The sequence below is a fragment of the Apus apus genome, chromosome 19 (assembly GCF_020740795.1).
Source record: "Apus apus isolate bApuApu2 chromosome 19, bApuApu2.pri.cur, whole genome shotgun sequence".
NCBI lineage: Eukaryota > Metazoa > Chordata > Aves > Apodiformes > Apodidae > Apus > Apus apus.
The window spans coordinates 7,192,077-7,212,554 of record NC_067300.1 but is presented as its reverse complement, the minus strand read 5'-3'; the positions used below and the strand labels follow the sequence as shown (position 1 = coordinate 7,212,554).

Here is a 20,478-nt window from a genome sequence, read left to right as displayed (position 1 = left end):
TACAAGTTAGAAGCAGTTTAAGAACCATCTTTGTAGATAAATGCTGATGGAATTTTGCTTATCATCCAGGCCCCTGAAAATTATTGTTGTTAGCATTTATTGTTGGGCCATAGAGCAACATCTAGTTTTATGAGGTAGTGGAAATATAAACAATACATCTGTGCTGTGGAGCTTCTGGAATTTTACTATTACTGATGCTGCATAGGGAGGGCTGGTTGTGCTCTCGAGGTGTATATAAAGGAGTTAATGATGTTTTCAGTAAAGCACAGACTAGTAACAGGCTCAGACAAGATCCTGGTGATGACTGTGAAGTGGATGCATGCTTATTTTATTAACCAGCTTTCACACATTCTAATATCCATATTCCTCTCTTGATTACTGCTGTGAATTAAAGGCATTTTGAAGACCATTCCACGTAAGTACAAAGAAAGCTATTTCAACGGTATAATAAAATGTCTAAGGGAATTTGACTGCAAGGTCCCTGTAATTTAACATTTTCCTTTTAAAGTAAGGCTTTTTAAGGTGGGGCAATGGAATTTGAGGTTGTGAACAGATTTTTTTTTTGCTCTCAAAAACCAGCAAACTAACAAAATGTCTGTTTTCAGAGTGCATTGGAAAAGTGTTCATATTGAAGTTCAATGTGCAGATCTCCAGAAACTGATTGAGGGGCAGGTTAGCATTTCATAAGCATTCAGCATGGGGAGCTGCATGCAATAGTAGCAATTGTTGACTCATACCTTTCATAGAATCACAGAATGGGTTGGGTTGGAAGGGACCTTAAAAATCATCTAGATCCAAACCCCCTGCATGGGCAGGGACACCTCCCACCAGACCAGGGATGGGGCTTCCACAACTTCCCTGGGCAACCTGTTCCAGTGTCTCACCACCCTCATACTAAAGAATTTCCTCCTAAATCTCCCCTCTTCCAGTTTTAATCCATTCCCACTTGTTCTCTCACTACAAACCCTTGTAAAGAGTCCCTCCCCAGCTTTCCTGTAGCCCCTTCTGATACTGGAAGGACAATAGGAGATCTATTCACAGTAGCACTAAAGAGCTCAGACTTGTGTTTGTTGTCTAAACAATACCTTGTAAGTAACACGTTTTACCATAAAACAATATTTCATTCTTGTAATAGAATGACCCCATTGTACAGTATTCCTAGCCCATGATGCATGATCCCAGCAGGAATACTGCTGTCATGCTGTGTGCACCCACACAGGGAGCTGAATCAAGAAACTGGTTTAAACTGATACATTTTTGTTCTTCTCTTTTTAAAAAGATCAGCTGTGTGCTCCAGCTCGCCCAGCACAGCTGAGGGGGCTGCAGCAGGCGGGGGGGGATGTGTCAGTGCCTTATGTCACTATTGGTGCTGAACACTGAAAATTGTTGAATCACAGCCTCAGGTTTCTAAAATGTCTGTAAATCCAACCCTTAAACACTCTGTCTTGGCTTCTAGAGAACTGTCCAAACCCCTTCCCATGCATCCCTAAGTGCTGTACCAGGTTTGGCCTTTTGTGAGTGAGAAGTGCAGATGGTTAAGTGTTTGATACAGCTCTGTGTGCATATGCTTTTGAAGCAGACCACCCTGTGTTTATATGTAAACACTTCTAGACTATTTAAGCACATAACTTAATCTTTTGCATCCACTCAATAACGAAACATAATTCCTCTGTGACCGAAATAACATCCCTAGCAAAGTTGAAAACAAGCTAACTTGGAAGAATAAATGGGAAGCTGCCTTCTTTCAGGTTGGGAGCTGATTCTTTCAGATGCCTGTTGTCTCACTTCTCCACTGCAGCGTGTGAAGGAGTTGGGCACGTTAGCATATATGTTCTTTTGGACCTTTGTCCAAGGTATCTTAGCAATTTTTTTTCCTTACAGTCCCTACATTCTGGCTTGCTGCTTCCCACACCTGTGCATTCATATTACCAAGACACCCCAGTGCCAAAACTCCCTCATACTTACCTCAGGGTAGTTAGAAGTCAGTTAGTTATTTGAAAGAGGTCATATTTTTCCTTTGCAACATATCATGAAGAAAGATTTAGCAGCAGGAACGGGGGCATTGAAGGAGTAGTAGAAGATTGAGTGAGTGTGCAGATGAGAGAGGAGCAGAAGGAAACAAGATGAGCCAGGAGGAGCCTGGCTGGAGTCTTCCACCAACAGAAAGTTTGAAGTTGGGTGAGAAAAGAGAGAGGAAACAGCTGAAGCAGTTTGTTGGGAAAGGACAGGAGGGCAGTGTTAACAGCTGTAAGACAAGACAGCCTGGCAAGGAACATGAGAGCTGGAGGAGAGGTTGATCAGAAGAAGCTAGTCATTTTAGTACTGGAGTCAAGGGAACATGAGCATTTTTGCAGAGGTTCTAGTGAAGAAGAGAGCAAGAGCTGAAGTAACAATAAAAAAATCACAAAAACAACAAAAAAAAGAAAGCCACTCACAACCAAACTAAAAAACCTGTGGAATTTGAGGAAGAGGCAGAGACTTCCAGGATTGATGTACAGATGTCATGGATTGTGCCAGCTGTCTGATTTAGTCTTGAGATTTGAAGTGTGTTTCTAAGCATGAGAGCTGTTAAATTTTCTTTCCATGCTCTTCATTGCCTATCCAAGCAGGAAGTGTCATCTCACAAAAGCTGGCAGAGGTCACTATTTTAATAACTATTGTTAATTGATGCTTCTGAAAAGCTTTCCATCAACTTGAATTTGTTACCTGCAGAGAGCTGCTCTGCAGGTAACTGAATCAAATTAAAACTTTAATTCATTGATTAATAAATCACACTAGAACTGTGGTTGCCTCGTATGCTTTAAATTGTAATATTTCTCTAATCGGGCTGCCTGAAAACTATTTAGTGTCTGGAAAATCTGTAGTATTTAAAATCCTCTCACTGCTAAAATCTTAAAGTTAGATGTTGAATCTTGTTCTGCAAGAAAATAGCTATTCCATAGGTCTTAGAGGGCAGACAGGGTCCTGGCACAGATGCCTTTTTTAGTGAATGCTACATATGCTGGCAAGAGTCTGTAGGGCCAGGCCATGGTCCTGAGATGTCAGACATATGAGAAGAAATTATTAGCTCACTTGAAAATAGTAACCAAAAGCCAGAAAAGTAATCTAGTAAGTAAGGAAATATGTGGAGAGTTTCCCCATTGCTGTCTAGAATGTCGTTAATCCAAATTGAACAGAACTGTAGAGTTTCTCTTGATCTCACACATGGTGTTTTCCACTGAGTGTATAGGAAAGAGTATGCTCTTTTATATTACAAATATGTATTTTTTTCTCTATTTTCCTCTGTCTCCCCAAGATCATTTAGCAAATACTCATTCCTGCGAAAGACCTCATAAAATTATGAATAATACTTACATTTCTAATTTTTAAATCGTTGAGTGGAAAAAATGAACAGCATGCAAGTAAAACACTGTGTGGGATAAATGCTATTTAAATCTTGTCTGAGCTGTTAAACATCACACTAACATTGGATAGCTGAATCTAATCCAGGAAAAAAAAATAATTAAAAAATAAAAAAGAGAGGTCACATTAGAGAACTGAGCCATCTGTCCAGAGTGGAATTTGAAAGGCTTTTGTAATGAATTGGATTTTTATATTGCTGTCTTTTGGGGAGCCTTTGTGTGAATCAAAGTGGAGTTACCAGACCATTTATCTACAAAGATGGTTCCTGAGTTTTTCTACCTTGTCAACCTGATGTTTTGGTATGAAACATTTCATTTAGCATTTTGCATAACTCGTTAGTCCCTTATAATTTGTATTTTCTAACTAGCTTAAAAGGTGTCTTCTCTGTTCCAGGCATTGTTCCCCCAATATGGACTCAAGGATTTATTTATGCACTCATTGGCAGAATGGCAGAGAGATGTTTTCGAAGAATATCTCTGTTGCTTTATTCTACTGTTGATTTTTCTGCATGTTCATAACAAGGCTTCATTTAGAGTGTAACATTTTGAACTAATTTTAATCTTTGCTAGTGTTCATGAAGTAGATTGTTGTGGTTTGACTTTTGCAGTATTAATATGACATGCTTGTAGAAAAAATAATTATTTAGAGTGTTGGCAGCCTTGGAATGCATCTCATGTCAGGTCTGATCTTCCTGGCTGGTTTAGTTGCATGTTGCATACCCCAGAATGATCCTATTTATCATTTTTTAAATAAAGATTTTCTGTCATAATTTAAAAACCTCACTAAAAAGCATGAATCTGTGTCATGAAAGAGAGAAAGAAGAGGGGGGAAAAAAAAAAAAGGGAGGGGGGAAGTTGTTACAAACCTGCTATTAAAGCTTCTTTAAAAATCCTCCCTCTGACCAGTAAAATTACATTAGCAAAATTGCTTTAGTATTTGATCTGATGTAATGATCGGAAGTCCTGTTGGTCGGGTCTGTTCTTTCCTGACTGGGATGCACACAGGGCTGGGTTAGGATGCAGGTATTGATGAAGTTACTTGAAGCTTTTTTGGATAGAATGGGACTAACTTCACATGTTGCAGTTATAAAGTGTTAGTGTATTGTAGGCTTAGAAGAGTAAGTACAAACGAATTGTCTATAAAGGGTTCAGATCCTGTGCTGCAATTGAATATGGGGATTTACAGGGTCTGGTCATTCACAGTCTGGCTCCAGACCTTCCTGAGCATCCTTTGCATGATAGAAAAGCTCTGGGAGTGGAGTTTGTCTAGACACTACTCAGCCCTTCGGAAGTGGAACAATGCCTGTTCTAGGGCAAGAGGAGAAGCTACTACCATATAATTTCAGCTTCTATTTGAAAATTCCATCAAGTATTTTTTTCTTAAGATTAAGATATGCCAAGTATTCGAGCAAATCTATTTCCATTTGCTTTTTGCCACTTTGTGTTATTACTCTTGGGTTTGTAAATGCTTGTTGCAACCAGCATCTTTTGTAAGTAGGAGAGAGCTGAGATGTGGTAAGGATGTTAAAAGTTAGAAGTGTTTATTGGCAAAGTAAAATTAGGCTTTTCTCCATCCTGAAGTGCTACGCTTCTCTGAGGCTTTAGAAGAGGTTCTGTGACATAAATAGGAACTATCATATTTTTGAGCTAAAACTGATTGGAGAGATGTGTAAATTGTGTCTCTGCTTATTTTGGCACTAAATTAATGTACTTCAGTTCCGTAAAATAAGTTCCAGACAGTAGCTTTTTTCTCTGACCCTCTTTCCAGACAGCCTCAGGAGTGCACTTTATCTTATCTTTATCATATGTTCTTTGGTTTTCTCTCAAGTCATCACCAGTTACACTTTTACATTACTTTGCTGCATCTGATTTATCATATCCATCCCTTTGCAAGATGTTTTACCAGATGTCCTCTCTGAAGGGCATATCTGTAGAAGAATTTTGCCTCAGATTAGGTTGTTTGTCATTTTGTGTTTGAGGTTGCTGTATAGTCAGGCTAATTTACTAATTATACATGCATCTTTGAAGTATCCTTCTGTTCTGATGAGCCCTCAGGAAACCCTGGTGTCTACTTGAAAAAAGGCAAAGGGGCAAAATGACATGTGCATCAGTGCTCTTTTATTGTGTTTGTCTTGGTTTTTCTCTGGCATTCTCCTGACTGAGAAGAGAAGGAAAAGGCTACCTGTGTGGAGGGTCCTGACAGAGTGGCTGAGCCTTGCTAAAGAAAAAATTGGGGTTTTTGTTTTTTTGTCGACTGGCTTGTGAAGAGAGGTACAAAGTTAAAAGGCTACTAAGCTCAAAGTGTCATTATAACTCTCCTTTAAGTTCTTTTAAAAGCAGGTTCTTACAAATCAGAAGGTTTCTGTTTTGCTGTGTATGTGATGTTGCTTAAAGGGAAGACTCTTCACAAGGTCTCTGTGAATCCCCCCTGTTCTACCTGGCACTACTCAGGTAGTACAAGGTTCCAGTTGGGCTTGAGTCAAGTTTTGAGGCACATGGTCAAGATAGGTTTTACATTTAAAAAGCAATCATAAGATTTGAATAATGTATTATCTCCAATCAGCCACTTTCAAAGGATAAATATACACCTGCCCTGGGATTTTGCAGAAGGACACAAGCAGATTAAATGCCCAAGTCCAACTGTTGTTTGTATGATTTAAGATTACTTGAATTTTCCTTCCTTAATGCATATAGGCTGTGTCAGAGGCTTGTTTTATGCAACTTCTTATTCTGTTGGGTTTTTTTAACTTATTATTGCACAAAACTTGGGAAATGGGAAAAGTTACTCAATAATCATGGTGTGCAAGGCTCTGAGACACATTCCTAACTGCAGAGAGATCAAGAAACACAGGATCTCTCATTGCCTGCTTCTCATCAGTCATCTCTGTTCACATGCAAATGATACCTGAGTTTATTTGCAGAGGCTGAAGTAATTGCATTTATCAAACAGTATAAACTCTTGTGCTGTATATTAAAAACAAGAAAAAGTATGAGATCCAGCAGTGCTTAAAATTAGTTAGGTGTGTATCGTCAATGTGTTGCTTATTCATCCTCAAGTCTTACACCTCTCCTCTTTCACCATCCTAAGGAAGTTCTTGGCTTATGGGTGTTTTGGTTTAGTTTATCAGCAAGCAAGCTGTTAATGAGTCATGCAAGTGAATGGGGGAGCTTGTTGCTGCACAATGACAAGTGTGGATTAAGACTTTTATGCAAAATGGATTTTATTTTCTTTTTTCTGAGGATTTTTATTCCCTTGCAAAATAGGAACTGGAGCATAGCACTTCATTGGGTTTTGGGGTGATTTTTGTAGCAACTAACAGTAGAACTGAATAACTTTGAAGAGCAAAAATTCAACATTTTTTTGCCTGCATTTAAGCAGGTTAAAGGGAAATAATTAGATGTTTCAGTTTTACTGTTAATCTAACCAGATTTTTCCAAAATCCTTTTTCAGAATACATATGTGGGCTAGTATGAAGGCAGTTTTTCTCAATAAATTAATTAATCTATGATCAGGTTGCAGTTTGCAGATGCATCTGATAACAAGGCAGTAGTGCCCCCTCTTCTCCTGCCTCCTTGAGAACTGGAGGCAGTTTCAAAGGACAGAGTAGTGCACAGATGATATAGTCACATAAACTCTGCTAAAGCAGGTACTGTGCATTTTAATGTGTCCAGAGAAGTGGCAGAAGGCTGCAAGACAAGCTCATGGGAACATGTCCAGGAAAACCAGATCTCAAAAGGAAGTTTTCACTGTTAATAGATATCAGCTCTTAATATGGTACCAGGGAACCCAGGCAAATGTGCACCAGGTCACTTGGGCCTGCATAAACAGAGGGACTATACCCAGCAGGAAGGGATGTTACTTTAACTCTGTGTTTGATCACCCAAGAAAAGCCCCTGGAATGTGCCAGCCAATTTCAGAGCCACCAGCACACAAGATCAATGGAAAAGAATAACAAAATTTTTTAAATCAACTTCAAAAATTTCAGGGGAAAAAAGCACCCCAAGTCTGAAGAGTTTGATAAAGCCTCTATCTGTTAAGTTTATCAAAGAGAGGGTGAAGGAGGTGACAACCTATGAATTCTGACCCTGGAAGGGTTATGTTGGTAATGTATCCTTCACTCCCCCGATGCAAAACCACAGAAATTCAATGGCAAGAGTTTGAGGCTGGGAGCTTTGGCCTAAAAATGAAGTGAGTGCATGTTTTTTAGGGCAGAGTAATTAATTTTCAAAGCCCCTTACAAAGGTCTTGGGGATGTTTCCTCTTACCAATAACTTTCTGAATTATGCTTGCATGCCTTTTTGAAGAATATATAGGTGTCAAAGAGAAATGAATCCACCAAAGTCCTGTGCACATTGGCAAAAGGAGTGAATCTGAGTCTGTGTGTTCACTGGGTTGTTTTGGTTTGTTTGGTAGATACGTTGATGATGTGATCAATCGGATTGATAGGATGTTCCCTGAAATGTCTATCCAGCTATCCCGGCCAAATGGAACCTCTGCAATGCTTCTGGTAAGTTGGATCATTTAATCACTTGAGATGGATTTCTTCATGGGAACATACATCCTAAAATGCAGGTTATTTATTTGGAAACATACCGTCCTCCATTCATCACAGCAATGTGGGACCTTTCTTGCTCTTAGGCAAATGAGTGATAAAAAGAATTTCACCTTTAAACGAAAGATCTATACTAGAAAAGATCTATTACTTTTTATTGTTAAATGTGATGGTAGAAATATGAGTGCAACCTCAAATATTCACTGTGTTTTTCAGCAGTCTTGGCAATGAGTGAGTCTTAATCATCATAATTAAGAAGGGAAAGGTGGTGGGAGGAAGGAAGGGAAGAAACCAATATGATTTAAATTTGTTCAAATTGTTCTTGGGTCACTGAATTTCTGTTATATGATGAACTCAAGAATTTGCCTTTGAAGTAAATGAGCAGTAAAGGCTGAATTAGAGGTAAACAAGTCCAATACATTTGACTTATTTCTGCCTGACCAAGCAAGATTCCATTCCAGAAGAGCCTATTGTTCACATCAGTTTGCACAGGCAGCTGCTGAGCTGATAGCAGAAGTCTTGTCAAGCTTTTACACTAAGATAGCAACATGGAAAGTGGAGTCTGTAGCATGGCAGTTGGATGCTGATTCTCCTCTAGGAGGGTGGAAGGCAGAATTCACATATTATGCCAAATTTTGGATAAAACTAGAAAATACACTGTACACACAGGTGAAGAACTGAGACAAGATCAGTCTTTTCCTTCTCAAATTTCCCATGGCACTTCCTCTTATTCCTTCCCTTTCCCACACAGGCTGGTACAAAAGGCTGGAGTGCAGTCTATGTGTGAGTTTATTCCAAGCAAATGGTAAAATGAATCTGAAAACTGGATATTTTGTCAAAGCAGAATTGTTGAGTCAACATTAGGGTCACTCCTTAGGTTTTATATTTGGGTTAGTATGTTGACTTTAAAACACTATTACGTTTAGATTTTTGCCAGTATTTTTCAAAGGTTCTGTTAATTTCTCTATAGTAAGTAGAGCTGTGATTGTATTTAGTTTTAATTAATCAACTATCTGACATCCCATTATTAACTTTCTTTGAACAGGCCCAAATTTGCAAGATATGAACTGAGTCAGAGGTTAAAGTAAACAGCTGGCATTAAAACATTTAGTCTGTAATTGCTGGATTCACCAAGTGGAACAATATATTCCAGAAAATAATAGAATTCATCAGTGCAGTCTTAAGAAACTATAAGTCTTGAAAGCTTTTGCATTTCCTCTTAATCTGACTTTACATTGTAACTATTTTGCTATAGAAAAATGTTTGGGTTTGGTTCCTTTGAAACCCTTCCCATTCTCTTAGAGTCCCTCTTTGCACCCAGTACCTTCCACTTCTAATGGCTTTTTGAGGTCGGAAAATAGATTATGGTTTTTGACATTTGGGCATAATTAGGAAATGAGGTAAATTATCTTGGATGTGACTGATAAGGAGTAAGGTAGGTTGGAAGGATGATAACTGTAAAAGAAACCTCTTCTATAAGCAGTAATAGCTGCCTGAGTTCCACATTGCAGTTGCTCTTCTGAATCAAGGACATCATGGTTGCTACAAGATAGCAGCCCTGCACTGAACCAGTGGTGTGCATATTTTCCTTGGATCAGAGATCAAAAAGTTTGTTTTTGAAGTATTTTGGTATGTGATTGTGTGATGGGTTTAAATTTTTTTCTTTTAGGCAGGTTTTCTCTCTTCCCCATCTGTCTCAGTTGATGTTGCCAATATGGCACTTTCCATCTGGCCTTGACTGCTACAAAAGCTTGTGCTGTTTTCAGCTACAAATCATTCAGTGAAAGGTGCTGCAGGATGGGCAGTGTGAAGAGCACCTCCCCCAGAAGGAGAGAGGTTTCTCCAGTACTTGTGATTTCTCACTCTGAACTTATCCCAAGTTAGGTTTGGCATTGCTCCCTTGCAGCAGGGTGATTTCCCACAATACCAGTGGATTCAGATAATGCTTCTTTTATTTAAAAATATTTCACAACTGTTCTGTTTGCCCAGTGCTAATTGACTAACTCTGTAATCTCAAGCATTTTCATCCTTGAACTGTTCATACCATATCTCCCATTGCTTCTGAAGATCTTTGACACAGAGGTCTCCTTGTTACATTAAAACATCTTCAAACACAATCATTCCATTTATTAGAAAAATACCCCATTAATTAATCTTCAGAGGCACTGGGAAGCAGTTGTACATATTTTTAAAATGTGGAAATGTTTGGAAGGAGATGGAGAAGAAGGGGAAGGGAGTGTCTGTGAGATTCTTTGAATGAAACTTCAGAATAGCTGCAGACTTTGTCAAAAAAAGCATCTTCAGAAAGAAAAAAAACCTCACACAGAAAGCTTCACCCCAGACTGTGCAGCTTCATATGTACATGACATCCATTTATGGCCCTCATGGCCAAGAGAGCAAATAGAATCCTGGGATGCATTAAGAACAGTGTGCAGCAGGTCCAGGGAGGTTCTCCTCCCCCTCTACTCTGCTCTAGTAAGACCACATCTGGAGTATTGTGTCCAGCTCTGGGCTCCCCAGTTCAAGAGGGACAGGGATATGCTGGATAGAGTCCAATGGAGAATACAAGCATGATTAAGGGACTGGAACATCTGTCACATGAGGAAAGGCTGAGAGACCTGGGGCTGTTTAGTCTTCAGAAGAGAAGACTGAGAAGAGGATCTTATTAATGTCTATAAATGTCTGAAGGATGAATGTCAAGAATGGGCCAGTCTCTTTTCAGTGGTGCCCTGTGATAAGATGAGGGGAAACAGCACTAAGTGACAACACAGGAAGTTCCACCTCAACATGAGGAAAAACTTTCCTGTGACGGTGACAGAGCCCTGGGACAGGCTGCCCAGAGAGGTTGTGGAGTCTCCTCTGGAGACTTTGAGACCCGTCTGGACATGTTCCTGTGTGACCTGCCCTGGGTGTTCCTGCTGCAGCAGGGGGGGTTGGACTCGATGATCTTTAGAGGTCTCTTCCAACCCCTGTGATTCTATGACTTCCATGGTCTAAGGTTTCTCCAGTGTTTCAAGAAGAATAATTACCAGCCTGCTGGACTAACTCTACCAGTGAGTAACCTTTGTGTTAAGCTGGGTTCTCCCTAACCAAGGTGCACACGTAAGCTGAGAACGTTAAGCAAATAAAAAAAATAAACCATTCTTGAGACCTTAAATGCTGTGCCTTGAAGGGTTGCCACCTCCTAGTCCTTTGAGGTTGTTGCTTCCTCCAGACAATAGATTTTTTTTTTTTTTAATGCTTTAGATTTATACACATAAATTGTACCTCATTAGTCTGGATTTATGCTACACAGACCAAACACATAAATAATTGAAACCTTTCAGAGCTGGGTGAAATCCTCGACTGCTTATAAAAGCAGTTTATCATGGCTTTTCAAGGTGCTGTTTAATCCCAGTTCTTCACTAGTGATTTTTTTCACTTAATCTTTTAATCACGCCGTGCAGAAGAAAAGACTTAAACGTAGAATTATATCAGCTTGAATAACTGTGTTGTGCAAAATGAATTTCCAGCAGCAGCAGAGGGAACTGTGGACTCCTTAAGGCTTTTGTGGGGTTTTGTTGGCCAAATGCCAGGAGCTGTAAATAGATAAACTTCAGCTGCATGTTAAGAAAACATGAACTGATTTTTTTAATGAATGAAAAACACCTAGATTTTTGCCTTTTCTTTTTAATGATTAATTGGATTCCTAGATATTCATTTTTTTTCCTACTAAAATAACTTGATTGTGGTGGTTTTTTCACACACCTCGTTTCTGTGATCAAAATTCAGAATATTTTTTTTCAGTGGGAAACTATTCCTCTGTGTAATTCATTCATACATTAATATCAAAAGTATTTTAGAAAACAGGAAACATTAGCCCAGCTTTTCCAGTTGACAAATATGACTGACTTGATGTTGTCAGTACTTACCCAGTCCTAGTCAGGTGGAGTAACTGATTTTCTTGTCTTCACCTGGGAACTGATTTGCCTAAAATAACCTGTCTCCCCAATTTGTTAAGCTAGATAAAATCACTACTATGCAAGTTACAAACTGGGTAAATATTTTTACATATAATTGAATAGTTTTCTGTAGTTTGAGCTGGTTTGTAATTATATATATATAACAGACTTACCATTTAAATAATTGAATTGTTTCTGCCAAACCAGAGCTCATTGCAGAAATAATGACTTCTTTTCATAATATCTTACAATTTTTTTGTTTATAAATTTTCAAAGTTTATATTGATGTCTAGATTTTTAATAGATCTCTCATATAAAAATGTAAAACATGTTTTTAAACAATTTTATTAATTCCCCATAAAATCAGACACATTTTCATTTCAACTTTCAATTCTTGTTCCAGGCATTTTAATCAGTCTGATTGTATGGAAGTGGGTTGGATTAACTGCAAGTAAGCTAGACATCTGTTCACTAAAATAGAATAATTTCTTCTGCCTCATTTTTTTTTATTAGTGTTTTACATTAAGTTGTGATTATTTTTGTTGGGGAAACGGATTCTGAAATTTATTATTTGCCCATCAAGAAAGGCCAGCAAACAGATTTTTTTGTTCAAGAGACCCTGATCTTGAAGAACTGGAGGGAAGCAAGGGGGAAATTTGCTAAGTCAGTTGAAATTAGTGCTGATGTCATCCTTGATTGGAAACAGTGCTGTTCTTTTCAAAACAATCTCTCTTCTTCACAGTGCTCAGCAGCGCAAGTGTCCCTCCTCACCAGTCTGGGGATTCGTTAGGAAACCAGGGCACAGCAGGCAATGGAGAGAGGTAGTCAGGTTCATAGAACTGTAGAATCACAGACTAGTTTGGGGTGGAAGGGACCTTAAGGACCACCTAGATCCAACCCCCTGCATGGGCAGGGACACCTCCCACCAGACCAGGTTTCTCAGAGCCCCATCCAGCCTGTCCTTGAACACTTCCAGGGATGGGGCAGCCACAACTTCCCTGGGCAACTTGTTCCAGTGTCTCACTACCCTCACAGGAAATAATTTATTTCTAATATCTAACCTAAATCTCCCCTCTTCCAGTTTTAATCCGTTCTCCCTTGTCCTCTCACTACAAACCCTTGTAAAAATCCCTCCCCAGCTTTCCTGTAGGATCTGGTGATCACATTTGGTGGCTTACACATCTGTTTTAGGCACATTGGAAGAGGAAGATGAGAAAGGGTCTTTTGAAGGGAAACTGAACAAGGGGAGAAAAAGGAGAGAAACACCAGGGAGAAATTTCCTCAGCCTTGTTCCCTCCTCAGGGTTCCTGTGCCCCAGTCCCAAAGGGTCACACATCTGTGTTATTCTCCATGGATTCTGCAAGATCAGACATAATTTTAATCTCTGTAAAATGCCTGCTGTGTTATAATTTAGAATGGGAAAAGAGACGAGTCCATCTCATTATCTGTAGTAATGCTGGACTAGGGTGACCCTTCCCCAAACGTGACTGGCCACTGGCAAAATCTGTCTCTTCACCTTTGAACAATATTCTGTGCCAGTTTGTTCATCTTGCTGAGAGAAGATGCCATGTTACCAGGGAAGAGGATCACCAGCTCATCCCTCATGTGGCAAAATCATTTAAAGTCCTTCATTTATGTTGACTTCTTATCTTGCACTATTGCTATTAGGTTGGACTAATGAAAGGTAAATTCCAGCCCTCATATAGCAAAAGGAATCCTTGTACGAAACCTAATTAGTATGTTTATTTATTTAGACTCTAATGGCTTAATTGCATCTTATCTTGCTATTTACAAATAGGCATCATTAAAGAATAATGAGCATGTGAGGGAAAGCACAGCATTCATACCAGCAGCAGATGAGACATAGGGAAGAAACCCAGCTCTCTGGAAGTCTAGGTGGGATTTTTATTTATTTATTTTACTTTTTTATACAAAACCTTATTTTGTCAGTACATGAAACTATGATTTCCAGGCATTGCATGATGAGTAAGATCGATGCATGAGTGGGAGGACAAGCTTAGGGCTGGCACTGTGGCAAGGAGCAGGTGTCTGGCCTTTTGCTGGAAATATGTACAGCTTGGCTACATCTCTGCTTTGATGTTGCCTTTTTGTTTTCTAAAGTGAATAAAAAACGCCTACAAACTTGTGGCCCTTTTTATACAAGCCAGGGAGGTGCCCATGTTAACTGAAAACAGTGTTTTCTTTCTTTGAGCTCTGCATTGCAGAGCATCTGCAGCTCATATCAGCAGCAAATTCCCTGGGATGCTGAGAGGAAATAGGGAGCTTTGGGAATTTTTTTGCAAAGTGGTGGAGCTTGCTGTTGTCAGTGTATGTGTTCCTGACATCTCACTTTTAAATAAACTTGAAGAAAGAATGTTTGTTAATGCAACTTAAAAAATTGTTTATAAAGGGGCTTTCCATGTGTGGAGGAAAAATTAAAGGAGGGCATTTCAAGCTATTTCCTCCAGGCAGAAATTCTGGCATGGTAAATTAATTTTGATCCTTTTCATTTTGTAAACTAATTTTAACTCTGTTTCTGACTTATTAAGAGAGGTAATTATTTCTTTTCCAATTACAAGTGATGTTAAATGGGAACTTTTTCAGCCAGAAATTATCTAAACCATTCTCACTGCTTGTTCTGTTTCCCCCTCCCCCTTTCTTGGCACACAGTGTCTGTCATATGCTCTTTGAGAATTATCTTGGTGATAGACAAAATATTTTTAAAACTGGGATATTTCAAGAAGATTTTTTTTATTATTTTCTGTATCTTTGTCAGAAAAAGCTGCATAATATTGCAGATTTCAATCAACTGCCTGTCCTACCTTCTTCTGGAGCTTGCCATTTTAGGAAGCAGGGGATTTATGAATAACTTCACTGTCTGAATTTAGTCTAGTTAAAAGGAAGTTTGAAGTACATTGTTATTACACAGACCAAAAACAGAAGGTACAGAAATATTTAACTTGCAACTGTTCCGTTTTCAGCACACAGAACTGTGGGGCATATTTTTTCATTCATATTAATTGAATTTTAAAGTGACCTTGTACACGTATTGATTTGAATTAAAATTTTCTCCATCAAGGACGAGTTGGCATCTCTCCTTCAGGCAAAATATGAAAAAGCCAAGTGCTGTCTTAACAGGATATCGACAGAAGAAGTTGAAATTTAATAGGGAAAGTTGGCTTAGAAGGGAAATTGTTGCCTTTTTGTTGCAATTGAAAGGTACCTTTTCAGTATAACGGAAGGTTTCTTGCAGTTGATACCTGTGGAAATTCAGGGACATTTTAGTGACCGTTAAATAGGGACCATCTGGGTGAGTCTTGACCTCCAGAAGGAGAGACCTGCACTGCTGGAGCTCAGAGTAGAACTATCAATTCCTTTTTTGCCAAAACCATTAGTTTTTTATTACCTTCTTTCAAGTGACCTGTAGGGGCCCAGTTGTATGATGATAAGTGTAAATTATATTCTGTACATAGATCTTTCCTGAACGTGGACTTCAAGTTGAACAGGCATTGAAAGAAAATGGTTTGCTGGAAAACACAATTTGTAAAAATACAACTGTGGTGAACAAAAACATTAAGTCCTGAGAACAGTGACAAGTCTTGACTATTAGAGGCAAAAATGAAGGGTATCCCATTTAGTGTGTACAACAAGGAATGTGCTTTACCCTGAAAATAGCTGTGGAGCATACTTTTGGCTTCCAAATCTTAACAGCATCCTCCAATCTAGTGACAGGCTGTTGTTCATTCTTTGTAGTACTAGCCTCATTCTTTCAGTGCTGTTAAAATGATGAACTATAATTTCTCTGAGCTACGCTTAGTTCTACAAAATTTTTGCTTCTGTCAGGGTTAACTAATGATACGGTCCTGCAAAAATGTTGTGGAAATCCCAGTCTCTCTTCCAGCTGGTGTAAAACCTGCAGGAATCCCATGTCTAAACTAGAGTGACACACAATAGGAAAGTTTTCTGTGCTAAACCCAAAGTTGCAATGTATTCTATGGGTCACTTGTATTACCATGGCACCTGGGTGCTCTTGCTCTGGGAGGGGACCTCCTTGTGCAACCCGTTGTGTGAATTGAGATTGCAACAACAGTGCCTTCCTCAGGGAGCTCACCCATCTAAGGATGGTTTTACACAGCTCCTTACACATGCAAGAGACAGTGTAATCCTGGTTTTTTGACATTAGAAGTAGATGATTGAGGCTGCTGTCCTGGACCAGTCTGCAGAATTTGACCTTTAAGCATTGGGTGATGGATGGTAGCTGGGGTCTGGGTAGCTGTGGCGGGTTCTGAAACTGTGGCATGAATCATTGGAAGGGTATGAAAACAGATGATCTGGGAAAAGGCAGTGAGCTAATGCAGAAACATTCTGAAAGCATTTGTGCCAGTGTGGGGAGGTTTAAGGCCAGAATAAGTATATTGAAGCAAACTAGAGTGCCAAACGGGATTTTTCAGCTTGTTATGTTCCACTGTTCACTCTGAGGATTTTCAGGAACATCCCACACAGGCTTCAGATAAACTTCATCCTTTCTTTCTCCACCTAGCAACAATGTGAGGTACCATGAATGCAGAACTTAGGAGAAGAAGTGAGCATTCACTAAAGTTTGTGAAGGCAATGGAGATAAAAAATATGACACGTCAGGCTGGATCTGGGTGTTTGGAGGGCAGCCTTTTTGCTCTCCCATTCTGAAGATTTCTTTTTGTCTAAAATATCTTCTTTTCGTCGCTTTAATTTTACTATATGAATGATGCCTAGTGTGAAGTTGTAAGAGTCAGTTCTCTCAGTAGACCTGTATCCTAGCAAAGTGCCAGTCCAACTAAGGTAGAAAAATAAATAAAAAGCTGTTAACTCTGAATGTGCTGACTTTACAAAGTGACTCCGTTTCCTCATCTTAGCAGTTAGGACCAAACTGTCTGATTTCAGTGGATGATCAGCATCATAGATGGGGCACCTCTGGGTCATGATTTTATATTTTTAATTTAGTCTATACAGTGGTAGGTGGTGAAATAACTATATTTGCAGACCAACTAGGTCTGATTACACAGTATGTGTTCTTTTGACCTGCTTTTACTCTTCATGTTCTTGCAAAATTATACCTAGCAGTCTGTCTTGAAGTCTGTCATTAACTCTTTATGCCCTTCTTGTTTCCCTTGCTGTCAGCTTGTTCTTCCCTGTTACATAGACTCTTCTCTTCTAAAGTTCCTTTCTCCATGTCCCATGCCACAGAGTTGTCATCAGTTCTCTTCAGGTTTTGTAACTCTGTCCTGCTTTATAGTGATAATAATAAGCAATATTCACAGTAGTTTGGGTAATTGGTCTGCAGAGTTCCATATTGTCACCCCTTTGCTACCACCATTTCCCCTCCTAACCCTCCTCCAGCTTTGAGATGGAGTCTTTGTGCCAGGTTTTCCATCATCCTCCTTGGGGGAAAAGCATCTTGGCCCTTCAGAGTTGATTTACCTGTTAGTTTCTTAGTTAGTCAGCATCAGGTTAAGGATACTCAGCTAGAAGAAACAAAGTGGTAGATAGGAGTCATTAGCAGGAGTTAAAAGGGAAAAACATGTAACAAATTAATGAAGATGCATATTGACTGATTTTTTGGGGGGAGGGTGTGGGCTTGTCTGCTGAGGTTAGCAATAAAAACACAATTGTTCTAGCCTGGGTTAATCTATACTGGACAAAATGTTGGAACACACAGTGGAAAATGAGCTGCTGCTGGTTGGGAAATATTAATGTGAACTAATTGTTTCTTTTTTAATCTCAGTTTTATGCTTTTGTGGGTGAGAAAAAACTGTATAGTATGTGTAGCAAAACAGAAAGAGAATTATTATTAGGCACACATCTTAACAATATTGAAGTGCAAGTTCATCTTTGAAATGTAAATTGATTTTTAGATTAAAATGCCTTCATTATTGTTTTTTTTTGTCAATAATATAATTTAGGTTTATTTCTGTTGCTATACTCTGACTGACCCTATATATTTTCCATTATACTGTTTTATTCTCTACACTTTACCAGTTTCACAGAAGAAAATTAGACCTTTGAAATTGTAACAGTTTTACTTTTTAGCCATAGTTTCCTCTTAAATAATTTTACATTTTGCTTGGATCTAAAATGTGTTCCATTAAACTCATGATATGATTTTAAAAGCTAGCCTTAGAGGAGGAGGAGGATTCTTCTTTAAAATTATTTTTCTCTAAGTGGACTTACATTGGAGAATATCAAGCACATCAGAAATAATCACATTTGCTTATTGTTTTTGACAAGTTATTGAGTTGTGGTGTTAATAAAATTGAGAGGGTTGCTTGGCAGTGTCATGTCTACACAAGGGAATTCTGTGAATTCATACATTTTCAGTTGCAAATGAATTCTTGTTTGTTCTGCACTTTATAGTCTGTCTCTTCCTCATAACACAGAGTGGTTTTAGATCTTTTATTTTGATTTGTCTATAAAATATTGAGAGCAGAAATAGTATCAACTTAAGCTGTTCACTTGATGGTCTTGTGAATTCAGACACCATCGACTCTCCCTCCTTCAGCTTGTGTTTGTCCTTCTCCTGTTTTTCACAGGTTACCTTAGGAAAAGTGTTAAAAGTGATCATGGTGATGAGGAGCCTCTTCATTGACCGGACAATAGTGAAGGGCTACAATGAAAACGTCTACACTGAAGATGGCAAGGTGTGTTATTGTGTATCCAGAAACATTCCATTTGAATTTTACCTGGCATTTAAATGACAGAACAGGAATCCCATCTCGAGTATGCTTGAAATATAAAACTGTCTAAAGTCTTTGGATGTTTTGCAAAATTCTCAGGTTTAAATTTATCATGCTTTGCTTGGTTTTTTCATACCCAAATGTCTGACTTCTTTTTAAGCTCTGAAGCCCTTGCTTGAATTTCTAATTTATCACCTTAGACCCCCGTTGCCTCGTTAATAATGTCTACTGAGAAAAGATTTTTTCAGTTTACCAGCACATCAATAGCCCAAGGTTCAGATTTCTCTTTTCTCAGAACCACTGGGAAATCTTGGGCCAGTTTTAAGCTCAACTTGATAAACGTAACTATGTGAATTATTGGTAGGTGGTCCTCAATAATTTGCTTGTCAGTAATAGCACATCTTGAACAGCAGCTATTAAATCAAGTGTTACCTGTTTCCACAAGTGATTTTTGAACGATTCACCCTGCTTGAACCCTCAGATTCCACCCGACTGCACACGCTGCATATGGTTCTCCTTAGCACATCAGAAGATGCTAATGGGACCTGACGGCCTTCGGCTCAGCCTCTTTGGCTTTTCAGGGTGGAATGGTCTCTCTTACTGAGACATCCACCAGGATTCTCCTTTGCCAGTAACAGTACTAAACACCTCCATGTTTCACATCTTCTCTCTGGAGTTTTCTCTACTGATTATGAAGCCCATTAAAATAAAAAAGTTTGTTATATTGAGATGAGTACTTGGCACCCACAGGCCATGTCGTAATTAGGTGAGACTTTTTTTTCCTTTCAAAAGTGAGAACTGTGGCTTAGCACACAGAAGCATGTTGTGTACTGACCCAGAGTTCAGTGGCTCTGAGTCTGACCCTCCATTCTCTAGAAAAGGCCAGGAGCTGATCTGTTGAAGGAAATGGCACAGCTGCATTTCCCAGGTGTGAGATCCTCCCTGGACTGGCTTAAGAAGCAGTAAAATAAAAAACTGTCTGATTTTGATCTGCAGATACTCAGGTTTAAATACCACTTTACTGCAGAAGCAGCTGCTCGGCTCTCCCTGTATATTAGCATATAAATACAGACCTATGGCAGCAGCCCCTCTTCACCCCAAGTTCTGCTCGGGAGTGAAATGATAGTCTGCCTAAAGAGCAGAGACAGTGCTTGATGGATTCCTGTGTCACACTTCGTTTGGGTGTGCTCATTTTCTCTGATGAATCCAGTTTTCTTTGAAGCTCCCTCGAAATGTAATAATGCTGTATGTGCTGAAAAGCTGAGGATAAGAGCTCCTTTGTGAAACTCAGCATCTGGTGCTGGGTCTGGGTTTAGCTCCAGGTTAACTCTCTTGAGAGCCTTATACCATTTCTCTGTCATCATTTGCTGCCAGGGGGAGAGCAGGAATCACCAAGGCCAGCTTTGGGTACGGGGCACTAACCTTTGTCTGCTGTCAGTGGGGAGCAGTTCAGCTTCTCCAGAGCATCAGTGCTAACACCTGGCTGATTTTCTTGCTCTAAGCCAGTCTTCAGGGGAGTCTGTTTTCTACCAATTTAGCTTTCTGTGTCCAAAGCTAAGTTATGTGACTGCTCCCACAAAGCTGCATGAACCTGTGACCTTTATGTGGCACTTAGCTATTCCGTTGGGCCATCCCAAACCTGAAGGTCTGTGTTTTAAGTATAAAGAGGAACATTTCATTGGCCTTAAGTAGAATTGGAGTTGCACCTACTTAAATCATGAGTAAACTTGGCTTGGAGGATTGAGAAAAATGCGTAGCTTGCTAGTTTTGCCAACTGGAGCACATATTGACAAATAGTGAGCTCCCTCCTTTTCACTAATTAACTACACTGGTAATTGGAGAATAAGAATAAGATTGTGTTCTTGCAATGATT

At 39.2% G+C, this 20,478-nt stretch overlaps 1 protein-coding gene across 3 annotated transcripts in view; it reads left to right on the top strand.

Annotated features, from left to right (window-relative positions):
• The window catches only part of MED27 (mediator complex subunit 27), an 88,357-nt gene that overhangs the window by 51,858 nt on the left and 16,021 nt on the right, over positions 1-20,478 (top strand). For all 3 annotated transcript variants that reach the window (XM_051636753.1, XM_051636752.1, XM_051636751.1), the window contains exons 4-5: positions 7,816-7,909; positions 18,462-18,569. In XM_051636753.1, coding sequence (XP_051492713.1) covers positions 7,816-7,909; positions 18,462-18,569 — 202 coding nt within the window. The remainder of the gene's footprint in view (positions 1-7,815; positions 7,910-18,461; positions 18,570-20,478) is intronic.